This window comes from Mobula hypostoma (assembly GCF_963921235.1).
Source record: "Mobula hypostoma chromosome X1 unlocalized genomic scaffold, sMobHyp1.1 SUPER_X1_unloc_1, whole genome shotgun sequence".
Classification (NCBI taxonomy): domain Eukaryota; kingdom Metazoa; phylum Chordata; class Chondrichthyes; order Myliobatiformes; family Myliobatidae; genus Mobula; species Mobula hypostoma.
Genome location: NW_026948165.1, coordinates 751,288 through 773,314, shown reverse-complemented (window position 1 = coordinate 773,314; position 22,027 = coordinate 751,288). Strand labels below are relative to the sequence as shown.

Sequence of the window (22,027 nt, the reverse complement as noted above, 5' to 3'; positions counted from 1 at the left end):
ACACACATGGATATACACAGATACACATATACAAACACACAGACACACCCATACACACACACACAGATACAAACACATACACACAGAAATACACAGATACACACACACACAAACACACATGGATACAAACACATAGAGACACACACAGATAAAGACAGACATACACAGATATACACACAGACACACAAACATACTCACATACATACACACACATGCACACACACGGATACACAGACATACACAGAAACACAAATATACATATACATCATACACAAATATACATATACATCATACACAAAATGCTGGTGAACGCAGCAGGCCAGGCAGCATCTCCAGGAAGAGGTACAGTCGACGTTTCAGGCCGAGACCCTTCGTCAGGACGAACTGAAAGAAGAGAAACTTAGAGATCTGAAAGTGGGAGAGGGAGGGGGAGATCTGAAATGATAGGAGAAGACAGGAGGGGGAAGGATGGAGCTAAGAGCTGGAAAGTTGATTGGCAAAAGGGATACAAGGCTGGAGAAGGGGGAGGATCATGGGACGGGAGGCCCAGGGAGAAAGAAAGGGGGAGGGGAGCCCAGAGGAAGATGGTGAGCAGGCAAGGAGTGAAAGTGAAAAGGACAGAAGGAGAGAAAAGAGAGAAAAAGAAAGGGGAAAAAAAAAGTAAATAAATAAATAACGGATGGGGTACAAAGTGGAGGAGGGGTGTTAACAGAAGTTAGAAAAGTCAATTTTCATGCCATCAGGTTGGAGGCTACCCAGACGGAATATAAGGTGTTGTTCCTCCAACCTGAGTGTGGCTTCATCTTTACAGTAGAGGAGGCCGTGGATAGACATGTCAGAATAGGAATGGGATGTGGAATTAAAATGTGTGGCCACTGGGAGATCCTGCTTTCTCTGGTGGACAGAGCGTAGATGTTCAGCAAAGCGGTCTCCCAGTCTGCGTCGGGTCTCGCCAATATATAAAAGGCCACATCGGGAGCACCGGACGCAGTATATCACCCCAGCCGACTCACAGGTGAAGTGTCGCCTCACCTGGAAGGACTGTTTGGGGCCCTGAATGGTGGTAAGGGAGGAAGTGTAAGGGCATGTGTAGCACTTGTTCCGCTTACAAGGATAAGTGCCAGGAGGGAGATCAGTGGGGAGGGATGGGGGGGGACGAATGGACAAGGGAGTCGCGTAGGGAGCGATCCCTGCGGAATGCAGAAGTGGGGGAAGGGAAAGATGTGCTTGGTGGTGGGATCCCGTTGGAGGTGGCGGAAATTACGGAGAATAATATGTTGGACCCGGAGGCTGGTGGGGTGGTAGGTGAGGACCAGGGGAACCCTATTCCTAGTGGGGTGGCTGGAGGATGGGGTGAGAGCAGATGTGCGTGAAATGGGGGAGGTGCGTTTGAGAGTAGAGTTGGTGGTGGAGGAAGACATCTCCTTCGTCCTGGAATGAAAAGCCTCATCCTTAAGCCTGGTTTATACTTCTGTGTCAACGCGTCGCTACAAAGCCGACGCGGAACCCTACGCGAGAGCTTGCGTTGCTGCGACGTGCACCTCTCCCAAAATGTAACTGCGCGTCGCAGCAACGCAGAACGCAACAACTGTGATTGGTCCGCTTGGTAGCATCACATTTCCTCCTAAGCTGCAATAGGTTCCCATTGGGCGACTGAAGGGCAGGGAAGGAACTCTGGCTGCAGTGCCTTCCATAAAGCTTTACAGACCTCTGAAATTATGGAGGACACATTTCGCACGAAAAAAGACGCTCGCGTCTTGTTTACCCCGAGACTACCATGACCATGAAGCCTTGCGCGGGCAGGTGAGTGCGCATGCGTGACATGCGCGAATTGCAGAGCGACGCAGACACACCAACGCACAAGTATAAATGCTCACAATGTGCGTAGGCCACTTGCGTAGGTTACAGCGTCCAGTTAATGCAGAAGTATAAACCAGGAACCAGGCTTGAAAGCAGATGTGGCTCCCTCAGATACACATATACATACACAAATGCAAACACACAGGCAAACACACACACACACACACACACACACACACATACAAACCCCCGCCCCCCCCCACACACACAGAAACTCACACAGATATACACCGACACACAGATACACATAGACAAACACAGATGCAAACACACAATGATAGACACACACACACACAGACGCAGATGCAAACACATACACGCATACACATACAGGCACACACAACGATACACACATACAGGCACACACATATACAAACAGATGCAAACACATGCAGACGCACAGATATACACAGGCATTTACACATATTCGAACAGAGATGCAAACATACTTAGAGAGATGCACATAAACACACAGACACACACACACACACACATACACTGATACAGTAATACACATACACACACACACACTCGCACACATGCATGGATACAAACACATATCTCTGTTATATACACAGACACACACACCCACATACACAAACACAGACATACACACACAGATATGCACACAGACATAGACAAACACACGCACACGCACACACACACACACGTACACACAAACATACATGCACACAGATACACGCACACAAACACAGATATACACACACACACAGATACACACACATAAACACATACAGATATACACAGACATACACGGACACAGACGCACAGATACAGACATACAGACACAGACTTGCACACACAGATACAAACACATACAGACACACAGATACACACAGACATTCACACACATACAAACACAGATGCAAACATATGCAGAGAGATACAGACACATGCACAGAGATATAGACACACACACACACACACACTCACAGACACCCACACACATGCACAGACACATAGGGAGACTGACACATATACACCACACACTCCTTAGAGGGAGATGCACAGTGCTTTCTCTCCCACCGTACACTTGCTGTTGGTGAAAGGTGTGGAATTATCCTCCCTTCTTTCTTTTACCCCGCACTCTCTCCTCCTCTCCTCCTTCACCCCCCCCTCCTCTCTACCTAACCTCTGCCATCCCAGCTGTCACAGACCCACTGTCTGCCCTCCTCTCTTCCTTCCCCCTGTTCCCTCCTCTCTCCCCCTCCCACTCTTTCCTTCCCCCTCCATCCTTTTGTCTCTCTCTACTCTCCCACATCAATTCTTCCTCCTTGCCACAGTCATCCTCCCACTATCTCACCCTTCCTGCCTTTTCTCTCTCTCTCTCTCTGCCCTCTCTCTCCTCCCACTCTCTGTCCCATACATATTCACTCACTCTTTTTTCCCTTCTGCCTCTCTTTCTTCCTCCCTTTCCCTCTCTTTCTCCCTCCCCCTCCCTTCCTACCCCCTCTCCCTCCTCCCCTCTTCTCTCTATTTCTATCTCTCTCTCTCTCTCTCCTTCCCTCCCCCCCACCCTCCCTCCCCCTCTCTGTCTGGCAGAAAGACACTGCAGTAACTGTGAACTCCTGTTTATTTACTCTCCCCTGTGTCCAAAGTTCAGGCAGTTAAAGGATGGCTGTCTTGAGTTTACAGAAGTTTTATATCACAGACCTCCCTGCTCGGTTCACGTAATCCTCTCCTCTTTGTCCCTTCCCCCTCTATCCCTCACACTTACCCTCTTCTCCCGTCACTCCCACCCACACTTCCTTGCAATCGTTCCTGTAACCCAGCTCTGGCTTTCAACTTGCCTGTGTGTTGAAGAATGAGTTCTCTCTGTCATAGAAGACATTCATAATTCTATTAATCCCTCTGGGACTTGTGAACTCCAGAACATTCTTCTTCCTATTCTTGGTTCAAATTTCCCAGTTCCTGCATTGTCCTTGCGAAATATTTGCTGAGATTTCCTTTCCAATTTAATGAGAAGGAGACGTGAACTGTGCACAGTGCTCCTGGTGTGGGTCTGACCCAGGGGTTGGGAGACAGGATCTGTGCACGGTGCTCCCACTGTGGTCTGACCCAGGGATAGGGAGACGGGAACTGTGCGTGGTGCTCCCGGTGTGGGTCTGGCCCAGGGATAGGGAGATGGGAACTGTGCACGGTGCTCTTGGTGTGGGTCTGACCCAGGGACAGGGAGATGGGAACTGTGCATAGTGCTCCTGGTGTGGGTCTGACCCAGGGGTTGGGAGATGGGAACAGTGCATGGTGCTCCCGGTGTGGGTCTGACCCAGGGACAGGGAGACGGGAACTGTGCACGGTGCTCCTGGTGTGGGTCTGACCCAGGGGTTGGGAGATGGGAACAGTGCATGGTGCTCCCGGTGTGGGTCTGACCCAGGGATAGGGAGATGGGAACTGTGCACGGTGCTCCCGGTGTGGGTCTGACCCAGGGATAGGGAGACGGGAACTGTGTGCATGGTGCTCCCGGTGTGGGTCTGACCCAGGGATAGGGAGATGGGAACTGTGCACGGTGCTCCCGGTGTGGGTCTGACCCAGGGATAGGGAGACGGGAACTGTGCACGGTGCTCCCAGTGTGTGTCTCATCCAGGGATAGGGAGATGGAATCTGTGCACAATGCTCCCAATGTGGGTCTGACCCTGGGATATTGATATTGGAACTGTGCATGGTGCTCTCACTGTGGGGTTTCCTTCCGAATACAGTCAAACAGCAGGGAAACAATCTTTCTCCTTTAGCTTTTCCACTCAATTTTGTGTCCTCAGCAAACAGATACACTACACTCGGTCCCCTCTTTCACTTTGTTAATGTACCTTGGTGCTCTGTGTGCTGTGGTATTCTTTGACTCTGTATGGGATGGCAGTGGTGTTTGCTTTGCCAGTACTTGGGGGAGAGGTGCAGTGAATGAATTTACTCTGATATTCTGGAATCTGCTGTTTTCTGGGACCTTTAGGGCCTGAGTGATTGGGAGAGGTTGAGTAGACTGTGATTTTATTGATTGGAGGATAGGAGGCTGAGGGGTAACCTTATAGGGAATTAAAAAATTGTACAAAGTCAAAGTTGTGTTTATTGTCAAACTGTAAAACCGTAAGTCATAAGAACACAATTAGGCCATTCGGCCCATCAAGTCCAATCTGCCATTTGACCATAGCTGCTTTGTTTTTCCTCCCAACTCCAATCACTCGCCTTCTCCCTGTAACCTCTGATCTCCTTACTACTCAAGACAGATCATCCTCTGCCTTAATTATACCAAATGACTTGGCCTACACATCCGTATGTGGCAAAGATTCACCACCCTCTGGCTAAAGACATTTCTCCTCACCTCCGTTCTAAATGGACATCCCCCTCTATTCTCTGGTTCTAGACTCCCTCACTATCGGAAACATCCTCTGCACATCCACTCTATCTAGGCCTTTCAGTATTTGATAGGTATCAATAAGATTTCCCCCTCCCCTCCCATTCTTCAAAATTCCAGTGAGTACCTGCTCAGAGCCATCAAACACTGCAAACATTAACCGTTTCATTCCTGGGATCATTCTTGTGAAGATCCTCTGGACCCTCTCCAACACCAGCACATCGTTTCTTAGATATGGGGCCCAAAACAGCTCACAATACTGCAGATATGGTTGTCCAATGCCTTGTAAAACCTCAGCAGAAAGTCCTTGATTTTATATTCAAATCCTCACTAAATGGATGCTCAGTTTGCACAAGTGCATGTGTGCACAGGTGCATTGAGAAACATATCGTGCTTGCAACAGCATCACAGGTGCATAGCATCAGAGACACAACATTCAGATGGACACAAGTTGTACGTCATTTTTACAAGAACAAAGAAAACATTCAATTTTAGTGCAAAGTGATCAAAGTCTCGCGAAACTGTTATGCATGAGGGGCGTGGGTAGGGTGAATGCACACAGTATTCTCCCACGGAATGGGAATCGGAAACTAGTGGATGTAGTGTTCATCTTATATGCCGTTGTACAAGGTGTTGGTGAGGTCGTACCCAGAGAATTGTGATCAGATTTGGTCACCCTGCTACAGGAACGATGTCATTAAGCTAGAAAGAGTGCAGAGGAGATTTACAAAGATGTTGCTTGGAGTCCAGAGACTGAGTTAAGAAGAGGGGTTGGGCAAGTCGGGGCTTTATTCCTTGGAGCGTAGGAGACTGAAGGGTAACTTTGTAGAGGTGTATAAAATCACAAAGGGCATAGATAGGGTAAATGCAAGGTGTTTCACCAATGCAGGGCAGTCTAGAACTAGAGGGGATAGATTTAAGGTGAGAGTGGCGAGTTAATAGGGATCCAGGGGCAACTTCTTAACTCAAGAGGGTGGTCCGTCTATGGTACAAGCTGCCAGAGGCAGTAGTTGAGGGATGTACATTAACAACATTTAAAAAACACTTGGAGGGGTACATGGATAGGAAGAGTTTAGGGATATGGGACAAATGCCGGTAAATGGGAATCTCAGTATGGACCTGTCAGGCTGAAGGACCTACTGTGTGACTATATAAAGAAGCTTTCCCAAATTTAGAATGCCAGAGCACATCAGGAAATAATTAAAGTCTGTTCCATGTTCAGTTCCTTTGACCGCGCTGCAGAACTCCCTCGTGTTCCAAGCCCATCATTCACCACATCCCGTTCCTCCAGACTTGTGTCGTTATTACTTCCTCGGCAGCGAGTTTGCTTGGCCCGTCTGTTACTGTACCTTGCAAAAGCAAATTACTGAAGTGAGAGCTGCTGCAGCAACAGCTCCAGAGACCCGGTTTCAACTCCAAATCTGGCACTGACTTTGTGTATGTGTGTGTTAGAGGGAGTGTGTGTGAGACAGACACACACACACACTCTCACTCTCTCTCTCTCTCTCTCTCTCTCACTCACTCACACCACACGCACAGATACATACAGCAGCATAGAATGATTTGAAATGAGGACAGGGTAGTTGGAAACAGCACCATTGCACAACCTGGAGGCACTGTGGTCATTGCACAGGCTGCTGGCAAGAGCCAGCATGGGTTGGGGATCACAGAGCAAAGTTCATGGAAACACAGATGTCCTTCAAGCTTTGTTTACATTTCAGACCCATCCATTGTCCAACATGCTGTCTGATTTTTAGTCATCGTCTACTTTTTTAACTCTCTTCAAACCAGTTGTGGGTTTGAATATCTTTTGTAGTTTTCAGCTCCCTCTGCTGATGGTGTATGCTCATCATTATTCCTGCACTCTTCTCTATCTCCATGGGCACCTCCCTCCCCTACACCCCTTCCATCTGTGTGACCCCTTCCCTCCCTACACCATTCACCATCTCTGTGACTCCCCTCCTTCCCTTTACCCTTCCCTGTCTCTGTAACCTCATCTCTCCCCTAGGCCTCTCCTCCTCTCCATGCCCTCTCATGATAGCCATTTCCAGTCCTGGGAAAAAGTCTCTGGCTGTCCACTCTAACCATGCCTCTTGAGAAAGAAAATAACAGTAAATAAGTCAGTTATGATCAACTGGTTTGACTGACTTTTTTACCGATGAGCCTAATGGCCTAACTGCACTGATGTCTTATGGTCTTCTTCATGTCTCTCAAGATTTTATAAACCTCTGTCAGGTCTCCCCCCTCAGTCTGTTCAATACCTCCTTGTAACCACAATTCTCCAATCCAGGCCACACTCTGGTGAACCTCCTTAGCACCATCTCCAGCACAATGACCTCCTTCCTGTCGTGTGGTAATCAGAACTGTACACTACTCCTAGTGTGGTCTTGTAACATTGCAGCATACCCTCTGAACTGATATTCAGAGCCCAGAAGCTTTGCTTATCTGGGAATGAGCCTTGGAGATGGAGTTTTCTCTCGTTCTCTCTCTCTCTGTCTCTCACCCTGGACTTCCTACCCCCCCAGCCATGTGAAGTGTTAATTGGTTTTCTCTGTTACTCACAGATGTGGAGCAGATGGCCATCGACTGGCTGACAGGCAACTTCTACTTTGTGGATGATGTGGACGACCGTATCTTTGTCTGCAACCAGAACGGTGACACCTGTGTCATCCTGCTCGACGTGGAGCTTTACAACCCCAAGAGCATTGCCCTGGATCCAACCATGGGGTGAGTGTCGCACTTCTCCTTGCCCCCACCTTACCCTCTTCTTCTATACCCACCCCCCAGGTTTTTCCCTCTCCCTCTCCCACACACCAGAGCTCTCATTCACACATGGATCCAACCTTGGGGTGAGTGTGCTCCCTTGTTATGTATGCATGAGCACAAACGACAACAGAACAGTAGGATTAAATTAAATTGTATCCTGTTAGCCATTGTACACGCTGAGCAACTTACAGTGTGGGAGCTACAAACCAGGTCCACTGAAATGAAAACATGCACACTCAAAATCCTGCATCCAATAGAGTGCTTTCCATGTGTTGGAGGTCCAGTCAAGCGACCTCATGCGGACTTGCCAGTTCTTGCAATTGATCTGATACAGTACACACCCTTCTCCTCCCAGCTTCCTGTGGGCCTCTCATACACCTCTCCCTCGCCTCTCACACCTCTCTTCCCCTCCTCTGGTGGGATTGTCACTATCTCCTCCTTAAGGTTTTCTCTCTCCACTCCCTCCCTTCCTCCCTTCCACTTCTCTCCCCTTGCCCTCCCACCTCCCTCCCACCTTTTGCCTCATCTGTCACCCCTCTTCGGTGGCTGTCTGCCTCACTCCTCCTCCTCTGTGCCTTTTTGTATCTGTTATCTGTCTGTCTCAATACCTCTGTGCCTGTTACGTATCTGTTCACTCTCTCCCTCCTCTCTCCCTGTCTCTGATCTCTCCTGTCTCTGTAACTGTCATCCTACTCTGTCACTCTACATCTCTCTCTTCTCTTTCTCGCTCCCTCTCTCTCTCCTCCTCTGTCCCTCTTCCCCCCCATCTGTCTGTCTCTCTCTGTCTCTGTAATTGTCATCTAATTCTGTCACTCTACACCTCTCTCTCTCTCTCTCTGTCTTCCTCTCCCACACCCCACCCTTCCCTATTTGTTATCTCCATCTGTCTTCCTACTGTTGTTACCTCTCTCGTCGTTTTCTTTCTGTATCAGCTTTCTCTCTGTCTCACCTCCTCCCTCTCCCCCTTTGTTCATCCTATCCCTATCCATCCCCCTTTCCTTTCCCTCTTCACCCTTCCCCTCCTCCCTTCCCCTCTCCTCTCCCCTCTTCCTCTCCTCTCCCTCCCCTCTCCCTTCCCCCTCCCTCTCCATTCTCTCCCTCTCTCTTCCCCTCCCCTCCTCCTCCATCTCCTTCTCCTTCCCCCTTCCCCTCCCCTCTCCATCCCTCTCGCTTTATTCTCCCCTCTCCATCTCCCTATACTCCCTTCTCTCCTCTTCCCTCTCCCTGCCTCTCCCTCTCCCCGTCCCCTCTCTCTCTCCCTCTCCCCCATCCTCTCCCTCTCTCTTCCCTCCCTGTCCTCTCCCTCTCTCTCCCACCCCCTGCCTTCTTTCTCTCCCTCTCTCTGTCCTCTCCCTCCTCTCCCACTCTGTATTATCTTGTTTTGTCCTATCCCCCTGTGCCTTGGGGCTCATTGTATTCAGAGCAGATGTTGGGGATGATAGGAATTGAGGGTTAGGTGGTGACGGCAGGAAAGTGGGGCTGGTGGAGGAGTCTTGGGGAATGTTATAGAGCAAGAGGATCCAGCGGTACAAATGTATGGCTCCCTGATAATGATGTCACAGTTAGACAAGTGGGGAAGAAGGCATTTGGCACACTGGGCTCCATCGGTTAGGGCATTGAGTATACAAGCTGGGTGGTCATGTTGCAGTTACACAAGACATTGGTGATGGCTGCAATTGGAGTATTATGTTCTGTTTTGGTTACCCTGCTGTAGGAAAGATGTCACTAAACTGAAAAGAGTGCAGAGGAGATTTATGAGGATGTCGCCAGGACTCGAGAGTGAGTTATTGAAAGAGTTTGGGCAGGTTATGTCTTTATTCCTTGGAGCATAGGAGACGGGGGGGGTGCGCGGGTGAACTTATAGAGGTGCATAAAACCATGAGGGGCACTGATAGAGTGAATATAGAGTGAATGTGCAGTCTTTTCCCCAGGGTTGGGGAATCAAGAATCAGAGGGCACGGGTTTAAGATGAGAGGGGAGAGATTTAATAGGGACTTGAGGGGCAACTTTTTCGCTCAGAGGGTCAAGCTGCCAAAGGAAGTGATTGACCAAGTACATCTACAACATTTAAACGGCACTTGTATATGGGTAAGTAAGGTTTAGATTTAGGTTTAGAGGGAGATGGGCCAAACATGGGCAACTGAGACTAGCTTAGATGGGAAACTTGGTCGGCACAGACCAGTTGGGCTGAAGAGCCTGTTTCCATACTTTTTGACTTTCCAGTTGTATGAGTCAGTGACCTCATGCTGACAGACATCTGGAAATGCTGTGGTTAAGTATATTTATAGTTGTGGATAGAGAAAGTAGAATGTGCAAATAGTTTCCTTCATAACTCTGGTGCACTATGAAGCATATACTAATGTATTTTTAAGGCTTAATTTTTGTTTTCCTCGCTCAGGCATACCCAGAGAGCTAGGAGAGGGTGTTGTTTTGATCTCCATTCATTCAAGGGCCAGCATTGAGCACGCTGGTCCTCATCAGCCAGGGCATTGGGTACAGGAGCTAGGATATTGTGTTGCAGTTCTACAAGACATTAGTGAGGCTCATTTGGAATATTGTGTTCAGTTTTGGTCACCCTGCTAGGAGAGATGCCTTTAAGCTGGAAAGGATGCTGAGGAGATTTTAGAGGGTGTTGCCTGGACTAGAGACTTGAGTTCTTGAAGAGATTGGCCAGGCTAGTTCCTTATTCCTTGGAACATAGGAGAATGAGGAGCCTTGGATAAGGTGGACAGTAAAAGTCATTTACCCAAGGTGGAGAAGTTAAAACTGGAGGGTGTAGGTTTAGAGTGAGAGGGGAGTGATTCTTGAGAAATCTTTCCAGTTTAATGGCATACTCCCTGAAGCAGGGTGACCCAAAGCACCGAGTGTAACTGCAGCTTGACCTGCCAACTTGCGTGCTGTGTGCCCTGACTGATGGTGGCTGGTACAGAGGGCCCAAGGGTTCCTGTGGCTGAATTCTGCTCCTGATTTGCAGGACGTGTAATTTCACAACAGCTGGGCACGAAGCAGAAAATGAGAGGAAGGAGCACCAACACCTACTGGCATCCAATTTCCTTATTTCCCCAGGATTAGCCAAACCCCTCGCAAGTGAGGAGGGTTAAGGGATTAGCCTTACTTGTCACATCTACACTGAAACATCAAAACATAAAGTGAAATGTGTTGTTAGTGTCAATAACTAACATAGTCCGAGTATTGTGCTGGAGGCAACCTACAAGTGCTACCACGCTTCTGGTGCCAACATAGCATGCCCACAGATTACTAACCCTAGCTTGTATTTCTTTGGAAAGTGGAAGGAAACAGGAGCACCCGTTGGAAATCCATGCAGTCACAGGGAGAACGTACAAACTCCTTATGGACAGCAGTTAGTAGTGGGATTTAGGGTGAAAAATCAGTGGAATTCCTCAGGCAAGTGACAAGGAGGGGTGGGGTGAGGTGAGAAACGGGTAGTGATGTCTTCGATACCTCTTCTCCAAATGCAGAAGTTGGTCGTGTGAAACTGTAGTCAGACGCGATATCCACACGTTTGTTGTCCTGTCACCGCCCCAGCCAGGAGAGCAAGGGAGGCTGTTCATTCTCACTCACCCTGCTGCCCCATTCTGTCGAGCACAACCTGAACTTCTCCCTCGGTCCCACTTTCCCGCACTGATCCCCACCTGCTCCCCCCATCTCTTGATTCCTTCAGTCTCCTGAAATAGAGTTAGTAAGCCTGCAGAATGGATTCACGAGTTTGTTGTCGGGAATGGAGGGCTTGAGTTATAAGGAGAGGCTGGGAGAGTTTTCCCTGGAGCAAAGGAAGCTGAGGGGTGACCTGTTCAAGGTGTATAAAACCACAGCGGGTGCAGATAAGGTGGATGGAATAAGTAGAGTTTCTTTTTTAATTGAAACTTTGGATGCACATGTCACCGAGAAAGACAGCGTTTATCGCTAATAATCCCGGAACACCTGCCTTGCCGTAGCATTAGAGATACAACATTCTTAAGAAAAGCATAAACTTTAGACAACTTTTACAAAAAAGAACACAATTCGGACAAAGTAAAAGTTGATTATAGTACAAAGTGGTCACAGTGTTGCTGTACTGAGGTAGTGATCAGGGTTATGCTAGTTCAGGAACTGAATGATTGAAGGGAAGTAGCTGTTCCTGAACCTGGTGGTGTGGGACTTCACCCTTCTTTGTCCTACACTCCAAAAAAAAATGTGGGTAGCACGGTAGCATAGTGGTTAGCACCAATGACCCAATTCAATTCCCGCCACTGCTCGTCAGGAATGTGTACATTCTCCCAGTGACACGTAGGTTTCCTCCCACAGTCCAAAGATGCACAGTCCAAAGTTGTACCGGTTGCTAGGTTAATTTATCATTGTAAATTGTTCCGTGATTAGGCCCGGATTAAATTGAGGGATTGCTGGGTGGTGCTGCTTGAAGGGTTGGAAGAGCCTACTCTGCGCTGTATCTCAATAAATTAACAAAGTCCTGACTTGCCCAACCTCTCCCTGTAACTTAGTCCCTCAAGTCCTAGAAACATCTTTGTAAATCTACTGTGCACTCTTTACAGCTTAATGACACCTTTCCTATAGCAGGGAGTCCAAATCTGTACACAGATTTCCATGTTCAGCCTCATCATCGTCTTGTACGACTGCAACATAATGTCCCAACTCATATGCTCAAAGACTGATGAAGACCATCTTGTCTACCTGTGACTCCATTTTCAGGGAACCATTACCTGAACCCCGAGGTCCCTCTCTTCTCCAACACTCTCCAAGGTCCTGTTGTCCACTGTGAGCATCCTCCCCTTTATTTGTCTTCTCAAGGTCCAACGCCTGATTAAGCTTTGTTTGCTGTTCCTTGGCCCTTTTACCCACCTGATGTAGATCCCCCTCTGATTTTTAATTTACAACACCACTTGCAAACTTACATACAGCTCATTCCATAAAGGGACTGGAACTTCATGGCAGTGAGGTAAAAGAGGGTGGAAGGTTTCTCCGTCATGAAAGCAACAGGAGCCTGAAGATCCACACTCCATAATTCAGGAATGGCTTCTACCCCTCTACCATCAGAGTTCTGTACAGATCATGAACACTACTTAATTATTCCTCTTTACATTATGTTATATAACCATATAACAATTACATCATGGAAACAGGCCATCTCAGCCCTTCTAGTCCATGCTGAACTCTTACTCTCACCTAGTCCCACCGACCTGCATTCAGCCCATAACCCTCCATTCCTTTCCTGTCCATATAGCTGTCCAATTTAACTTTAAACAACGACATGATGTACTTGTTATTTGTAACTTACAATAATTTGTATGTGTTTCACTGTACCGCTGCCACAGAACAACAAGTTTCATGACAGATGTCAGTGTTAATACTGTAAACCTGATTCCGATCCTGAACTCTTCCTTCCCTTTCTTTGGACTCTCTTCTGGGACAGGAAGGTGTTCTTCACAGACTATGGGCAGATTCCCAAGGTGGAGCGCTGTGACATGGATGGCCAGAACAGAACCAAGATTGTGGACAGCAAGATTGTCTTCCCCCACGGGATCACTCTAGACCTGGTGACCAAGCTGGTGTACTGGGCTGATGCCTACCTGGACTACATAGAGGTTGTGGACTACGAGGGCAAAAACAGACATGCCATTATCCAAGGGCAGTTTGTAAGTATCTGCTCCCTTTAAACCTACCGTTGATTCTGTTTCTTGCTCCCTTTAAATCCACAGGAACTTTGTTTCCCTACTCCGTCTAAATCCACCAGGGCCCCACTTTCTACTCCCTTTAAACCCACCAGGGTCCTTTCCCTGTTTTCTTAAACCAACTGGGGCTCTGTCTCCCACACTCCCTTTAAATTTCAAAGGCTTGCTGAAATATTACATTCTGCCATCTTGTCCCATCGTTTGGAAAATCTACCATTCTGGCTCCAGTACAGTTTTGAAGATTAAGTCCTGTGTTTTATCGTAAGCCTCCACCCCCCTTGCATCTCATAGCGAACTGGATGTCATGCTTCTCCTGTCGGTTGTGTGTGAGACTAGGTGCTGGTGGAACACAGCAAGTCGGGCAGCATCAGTGGAGGGAAGTGGACAGTCAGCCTTTTGGGTCAAGACCCTTGATCTGGACTTAGACCTTAGTGGGGCGGTAGCTGGTGTAAAGAGGCAGGGTGCGGAAGGAATGGGGGGCGGTGATAGGTTGAAGTACAGTGCTTATAAAACATATTCATCCCCCCCCGCCGAAAGTTTTAATGTTTTATTGCTTTACATTGAATCACAGTGGATTTAATTTGGCTTTTTATGACACTGATCAACAGAGAAAGACACTTCCGTGTCAAAGTGAAAACAGATCTTTACAAAGTGATCTAAATTAATTACAAATATAAAACACAATATAATTGATTGCATGAGTATTCATCCCTGGTTAATATGACACACCAAATCATCACTGGTGTAGCCAATTGGTTTTAGAAGTCACAAAATTAGTTAAATGAAGATCTGGTTTTGGAGACCAGTGTGCAGTCAAGGTGTTTCAATTGATTGTAGTTGAAATACACCAGTATCTGGGAGGTCCAACTGTTGGTGAGTCAGTATCCTGGCAAAAACTACATCACAAAGACAAAAGAACTCTCCAAGCAACTCCACAAAAAGGTTATTGAAAAGCACAGGTCAGGAGATGAATACAAGAAGATTTCCTAGCAGTACAGTTAAGTCAATCATTAAGAAATGGAAAGAATATGGCACATCTGTATATCTGCCTAGAGTAGGCCGTCATCAAAAACTGAGTGACTGTGCAAGAAGGAGACTAGTGAAGGAGGCCACCAAGAGACCTATGACAACTCCAGAGGAGTTACAAGCTTAATAGCTGAGATGGGAGAAACTCTGCATACAACAACTGTTGTCTGGGTGCTTCACTAGTCGCAGCTTTATGGGAGAGTGGCAAAGAGAAGCCACTGTTGAAAAAAAATTCGGCTAGGTTTTGCCAGAAAGCATGTGGGAGACTCTGAAGTCAGCTGGAGGAAGGTTCTATGGTCTGATGAAACCAAAGTAGTGTGTTTTGGCCATCAGACTAAACGCTATGTTTGGCATAAGCCAAGCGCCACACATCATCAAAAGCACACCATCCCTACCATGAAGCATGGTACTGGCTGCATCATGCTGTGGGAATGCTTCACTGCAGCAGGCCCTGGAAGGCTTGTGAAGGTAGAGGGTAAAATGGGTGCCAAAAAATACAGGGAAATCCTGGAGGAAAACTTGTTGCAGTCTGCAAGAGAACTGTGACTTGGGAGAAGATTTGTTTTCCAGCAAAACAATCACCCCAAACATAAGACAAAAGTACGCAGGAATGGCTTAAAAACAACAAAAGTTAATGTTCTGGAATGGCCAAGTCAGATTCCAGACCTCAATCCAATTGAGAATTTGTGGCTGGACTTGAAAAGGGTTGTTCACTCACGATCCCCATGCAATCTGACCGAGATTGAGCAGTTTTGTAAAGAAGAATGTGGAAAAGTTACAGTGTTCAGATGTGCAAAGCTGATAGAGACCTATCCACACAGGCTCAAGGCTATAATTGCTGCCAAAGGTGCATCTACTAAATACTGACTTGAAAGGGGGTGAGTAATTATGCAATCAATTATTTATTACAATAATTTTAATAAATTAAGACCAATTAGTAGAAATCTTCTTTCACTTTGACACAAAAAGAGAGTCTTTTTCTGTTGATCAGTGTCAAAAAAGCCAAATTAAATCCATTGTTATTCAATGTTGTAAAACAATAAAACATGAAAACTTCTGGTGGGGTGGTGGTGGTGAATACTCTTTATAGGCACTGTAGGTGAGGAAGGGAGGGCGGATTTGGGACAGAGGGTTGGAGGGGATGGGGATCGGTGATACAGCGCTGTAGACACTTGAGAGGAAGGTGGAGCAGCGAACCAAGGGAAGGTGGGCAGAGGTTAACAGTGAAGGGGGGGCCCAGTGGGAGGTGTGTGTAGGTGATGGGCTGGTGGAGTGGGGAAGAAAGACAGGGTGGTAGGTGGGGCTGGGGTGGATGTAGGAGGAACTGGGTGGATCAGAAGGGCGAGAGAAAATGAGATGTTGGCACTCTGGAGTAACACACAAAATGCTGGAGGAACTCATCAAGTCAGGCAGCATCTATGGAAGGGAATGAACAGATGACTTTTCAGGCCAAGACCCTCCCTGTAGATGAGGACTGCCTTCTTTCCAGTCCTGATGAAGGATCTCTGCCGGAAGCATCGACTGTTTATTTCTCTCCATAGATGCTGCCTGACCCGCTGAGTTCCTCCAGCATTTTTGTGTTGTTTTGGGAGAATAGAATGGGATGGGTGGGGGTTGAGTGGTGGGAGAGCAGGTTACTAGAAATTTCCCAGAATGAAGGGATGTCCCTGTAGATTTGAGATGACGAGGTATTTCTTCAGTCAGAAGATAGTGAATCTGTGGAATTTGTTGCCATGGAGGGCGGTGGAAGCCAAGACATTAAACACACCCAATGTCTTGGCTTCCACTGCCCTCCATGGCAACAAATTCAACCCCCTCCTAGTGAATCTCTGCCACCAAATCCTTCTGTAATGGGGCATCCAGAACTGCAGATAGTACTCCTAGTGCAGCCTTACCTGATCTAACGTGACATCCAAATTTTTATATTCTCTACCTTACCTCTGAAGTCCATCTTGTTCATCAGCATTCCTCAGGACCACAACCAACATCTTCCAGTCCAGGCAACATCCCACTGGATCTCCTCTGCACTCTCTCCGTAAAAACATTTACCCCGTGTATCCTTTCAACCCTCTCTCACCTCAAAGCTATCCCCCCTGTTCCTGATACCCCTACCATGGGGAAAGAGTTTCTGTCTGTCCACCCAATCTATGATCTTTCAAATGATCCAATCTAAATATAATGTAAATAGTCCTATAAATTTCTATCAGATCATGCCTCAGTGCCCTTTGCTTCAGAGAAAACATGCCCACCCTGTCCAGCCTCCCCGTAACTAAAGCTGCCAATTGTGGCAGCACTGGTGAATCTCTTCTGCATCCTTTATCAACTTACTACAGACTTAAAAATTCCTTCCTCTTGCCAATGTGTCTGTTTGTGTCTGTACGCGTGTGTCTGTATTTGTGTGCGCGTTGGGTAGTGCTTGCGTGAATCTGTGTGTGTGGGTGCTTAGCCTGTTGCTGATCCACTGCCTTTTCTGTCCGTAGATTGAGCACCTCTACGGTTTGACAGTGTTTGAGAACTACATGTATGCCACAAACTCAGACAGCGCCAATGAGCGGCAGAAGACCAGCGTGGTCAGGGTCAACCGCTTCAATAGCACTGACCTGCAGGTCGTCACCCGGGTGGACAAAGGAGGAGCTCTGCACGTCTACCATCAGCGACGGCAGCCCACCAGTGAGTCACATTCCCCCTGCTCCTTCCACTTCCCTCCTTACCCTACCTCACTCCTCTACCTTTTCTTCCTTCCCCCTCCTTTCCTCACTCCCCCCTCCCTCCTTCTCTCACAGTGCGTCGAAATAGAACAAGGTAAAACAATAACAGAATGTAGAATACAGTTACAGAGAAAGTTCAGTGTAGGTAAATGATAAGGGCAATGCTGAGATAGGTTATAAGATTAAGAATCACATTCAGGTTTATTATCATTGATAGGTTACCACATTTGTCATTTTTGTGGGTGAAGTATTGTGCAAGACATAAAAATAAAATAGTGCAAGTGATGGGCTGGCTGGTGGCGCAACGACATCAGCGCCGGACCCGGGAGTGGAGGTTCTTGGGTTCGAAACCAATCAGGTCTGCTCCCGAGTACGCTTTCCATCCGTGCCAGGTTGAGTGTCAAGATTGCAACTCCACCTCGTAAAATAAAGGGAAAATGCTGTGAAAATGTCTGTGAGAGGAGAGGCACGCCACACAGTCTCTCTCTCTCGCTCTCGTTCTGCGCCTTGTAAAAGCCATGAAAAAGAAATCATCACGGACACACAGACTCGCATGCACGCAGGCACATGCCAAAAAAAAATGTGCAAATGGCAATTAGTGAGATAGTGTTAAAAGGTTCATTGTCTGTTCAGAAAATTGATGACGGAGGGGAAGAAGCTGTTCCTGAATCATTGATGTGCTGAGCTGTGGTCACAACTCTGTGGTTTCATGCGATCCAGGAAGAGCAGTTGCCTTACTAAGCAAGATGCAGTCAGATTGGGTAATTTCTGTGGTGCGTCTATAAGAATTGGTAAGGGTCAACGGGGATATACTGAATTTCCTTAGCCTCTTGAGGAAGTAGAGTCGTTGGTGAGCTTTCTTGGCTGTGACGTCTGCATGGTCGGTCCAGGACAGTCTGTTGGTGATGTTCACTCCTTACATGGCTCCTAAATAACTGGAGAGCAGTTATGGACCTCCAGTCCAAGAAACAACTGTCATGCTCTGCGTATACCCAGCTGTGCAGCCATCAAGCCAGTTGTGTGTCCTGTTAGCTAACTTTCCCTCAATTCCAAGCGATCTAACTTTCCAGAGCAGCTACCATGTGGAACCTTATCAAAAATCTTACTAAAGTCCCTATAGATGACATCTACCACGTTGACCTCAGTGACTTTCCTGGTTACTTTTTCAAAAAACTACAAATTCTTGAGCTGTGATCTCACGCACAGAGCCAAGCGCTGTTGGAGAGTCAGTAAAGATGGAGAGAGTGCCGCTCTGAGGGAGGAGTAGTGAGGCGGGAATGCTGCAGGAGGGTTGATGTGGAAGGAACACTGTGGGAGGGGCATTAAGGAGGGAGCGCTGAGTTGATGCAGATGTGTCCTCAAGAAGGGGATCAGAAGGGCAAAAGGAGGTCCTGAGATGCCTTTGGCAGAGAACATAGAACAGTACTAGCCCTTTGGCCCAAAATGTTAGGTCGACCTTTTAACCTAATCTAAGTTCAGTCTGACACTTCCCTTCTACAGAGCCCTCCATTTTACTATCATCCATGTGCCTATCTGAGGGTTTCTTAAATGACCCTGATGTATCTACTTCTACCACCATCACTGGCAGTACTGATCACTCTCTGTGTAAAAAAAAGACTTCTGACACCCTCCCTATATTTTCCTCCAATCACCTTAAAATTATACCCTCTTGGATTAGCCATCTCCACCCTGCGAAAAGGTCTGTCTCTCCACTCGATCTATGGTTCTTCTCATTTTCTACACCTCCACCAAGTAACCGCTCATTCTCCTTCGCTCCAAAGAGAAAAGCCCCACCTAACTCAATTGTTCTTCATAAAACATGCTTCATAATCCAGGTAGCATCCTGGTAAATCTCTGCACCATCTTTGAAGCTTCCACATCCATCCTGTAATGAAGTGACCAGAACTAAACACAATACTTCGAGTGTGATCTAACCAGGGTTTTACAGAGCTACAACATTACCTTGCAGCTTCTGAACTCAGTCCCCCGATTTCATGAAGCCCAACACACTAACTCACCCTTCCACTTCCTTATCCATAGAAATCATAGAAAACCTACTGCACAATACAGGCCCTTCGGCCCACAAAGTTGTGTGGAACATATCCCTACCTTAGAAATTACTAGGCTTACCCATGGCCCTCTATTTTTCTAAGCTCCATGTACCTATCCAAAAGTCTCTTAAAAAGACCCTATCGTATCTGCCTCCACCATCATTGCTGGCAGCCCATTCCACACACTCACCCCTCTCTGCGTAAAAAAACTTACCCCTGATATCTCCTCTGTACCTACTCCCCAGCACCTTAAACCTGTGTCCTCTTGTGGCAACCATTTCAGCCCTGGGAAAAAGCCTCTGCTTATCCAAACAATCAATGCCTCTCATCATCTTATACACCTCTATCAGGTCACCTCTCATCCTCCGTCGCTCCAAGGAGAAAAGGCCGAGTTCACTCAACCTATTCTCATAGGGCATGCTCCCCAATCCAGGCAACATCCTTGTAAGTCTGCTCTGCACCCTTTCCATGGTTTCCATAACCTTCCTGTAGTGAGGCGACCAGAACTGAGCGCAGTACTCCAAGTGGGGTCTGACCAAGGTCCTATATAGTTGCAACATTACCTCTCGGCTCCTAAATTCAATTCCACGATTGATGAAGGCCAATACACCATATTCCTTCTTAACCACAGAGTCAACCTGTGCAGCTGCTTTGAGCGTCCTATGGACTCAGACCCCAAGATCCCTCTGATCCTCCACACTGCCAAGAGTCTTACCATTAATACTATATTCTGCCATCATATTTGACCTACCAAAATGAACCACTTCACACTTACCTGGGTTGAACTCCATCTGCCACTTCTTAGCCCAGTTTTGCATCCTATCAATGTCCCACTGTAACCTCTGATAGCCCTCTGCACTATCCACAACACCTTCAACCTTCGTGTCATTAGCAAACTTACTAACCCATCCCTCCACTTCCTCATCCAGGTCATTTATAAAAATCACGAAGATTAAGGGTCCCAGAACAGATCCCTGAGGCACACCACTGGTCACCGACCTCCATACAGAATATGACCCGTCTACAACCACTCTGCCTTCTGTGGGCAAGCCAGTTCTGGATTCACAAAGCAATGTCCCCTTGGATCCCATGCCTCTTTACTTTCTCAATAAGCCTTGCATGGAGTACCTTATCAAATGCCTCGCTGAAATCCATATACACTACATCTACTGCTCTACCTTCATCAATGTGTTTAGTCACATCCTCAAAAAATTCAATCAGGCTCGTAAGGCATGACCTGCCTTTGACAAAGCCATGCTGACTATTCCTAATCATATTATACTTCTCCAAATGTTCATAAATCCTGTCTCTCAGGATCTTCTCCATCAACTTACCAACCACTGAAGTAAGACTCACTGGTCTTTAATTTCCTGGGCTTTCTCTACTCCCTTGCTTGAATAAAGGAACAACGTCCGCAACCCTCCGGTCCTCCGGAACCTCTCCAGTCCCCATTGATGATTCAAAGATCATCGCCAGAGGCTCAGCAATCTCCTCCCTCACCTCCCACAGTAGCCTGGTCCTCTGGTCCTGGCGACTTATCCAACTTGATGCTTTCCAAAAGCTCCAGCACATCCTCTTTCTTAATATCTACAATCACCAAGATCCTTTTCCATAGTGAATACTGAAGTAAAGTATTCAATCTCTGTTATTTCCTCCGGTTCCATACATACTTTTCCACTGTCACCCTTGATAGGTCCTATTCTCTCACGTCTTATCCTCTTGCTCTTCACATACTTGTAGAATGCCTTGGGGTTTTCCTTAATCTTGCCTGCCAAGGCCTTCTCATGGCCCCTTCTGGCTCTGCTAATTTCCTTTTTAAGCTCCTTCCTGTTAGCCTTATAATCTTCTAGATCTCTAACATTACCTAGCTCTCTGAACCTTTTGTAAGCTTTTCTTTTCTTCTTGACTAGGTTTATGACAGCCTTTGTACACCATGGTTCCTGTACCCTACCATAACGTCCCTGTCTCATTGGAACATACCTATGCAGAACTCCACACAAATATCCCCTGAACATTTGCCACATTTCTTCCGTACTTTTCCCTGAGAACATCTGTTTCCAATTTATGCTTCCAATTTCTTGCCTGATAGCCTCATAATTCCCCTTACTCCAATTAAACGCTTTTCTAACTTGTCTGTTCTATCTCTCTCCAATGCTATTGTAAAGGAGATAAAATTGTGATCACTGTCTCCAAAATGCTCTCCCACTGAGATCTGACACCCGACCAATTTCATTTCCCAATACCAAATCAAGTACAGCCTCTCCTCTTGTAGGCTTTATCTACATATTGTGTCAAGAAACCTTCCTGAGCACACCTAACAAACTCCACCCCATCTAAACCCCTTGCTCTAGGGAGATGGCAATCAATATTTGGGAAATTAAAATCTCCCATCACACCGACCCTGTTATTATTACACCTTTCCAGGATCTGTTTCCTCATCTGCTCCTCGATGTCCCTGTTACTATTGGGCGGCCTATTAAAAACACCCTGTAAAGTTATTGATCCCTTCCTGTTCCTAACCTCCACCCACAGAGACTCCGTAGACAATCCCTCCATGATGTC

The 22,027-nt window shown here is 47.1% G+C and overlaps 1 protein-coding gene across 1 annotated transcript in view; it reads left to right on the top strand.

Moving 5' to 3' along the window:
- The window catches only part of LOC134341384 (low-density lipoprotein receptor-related protein 1-like), a 286,341-nt gene that overhangs the window by 74,134 nt on the left and 190,180 nt on the right, over positions 1-22,027 (top strand). Inside the window, exons 6-8 of the mRNA XM_063039246.1 lie at positions 7,792-7,954; positions 13,422-13,644; positions 17,187-17,376. Coding sequence (XP_062895316.1) covers positions 7,792-7,954; positions 13,422-13,644; positions 17,187-17,376 — 576 coding nt within the window. The remainder of the gene's footprint in view (positions 1-7,791; positions 7,955-13,421; positions 13,645-17,186; positions 17,377-22,027) is intronic.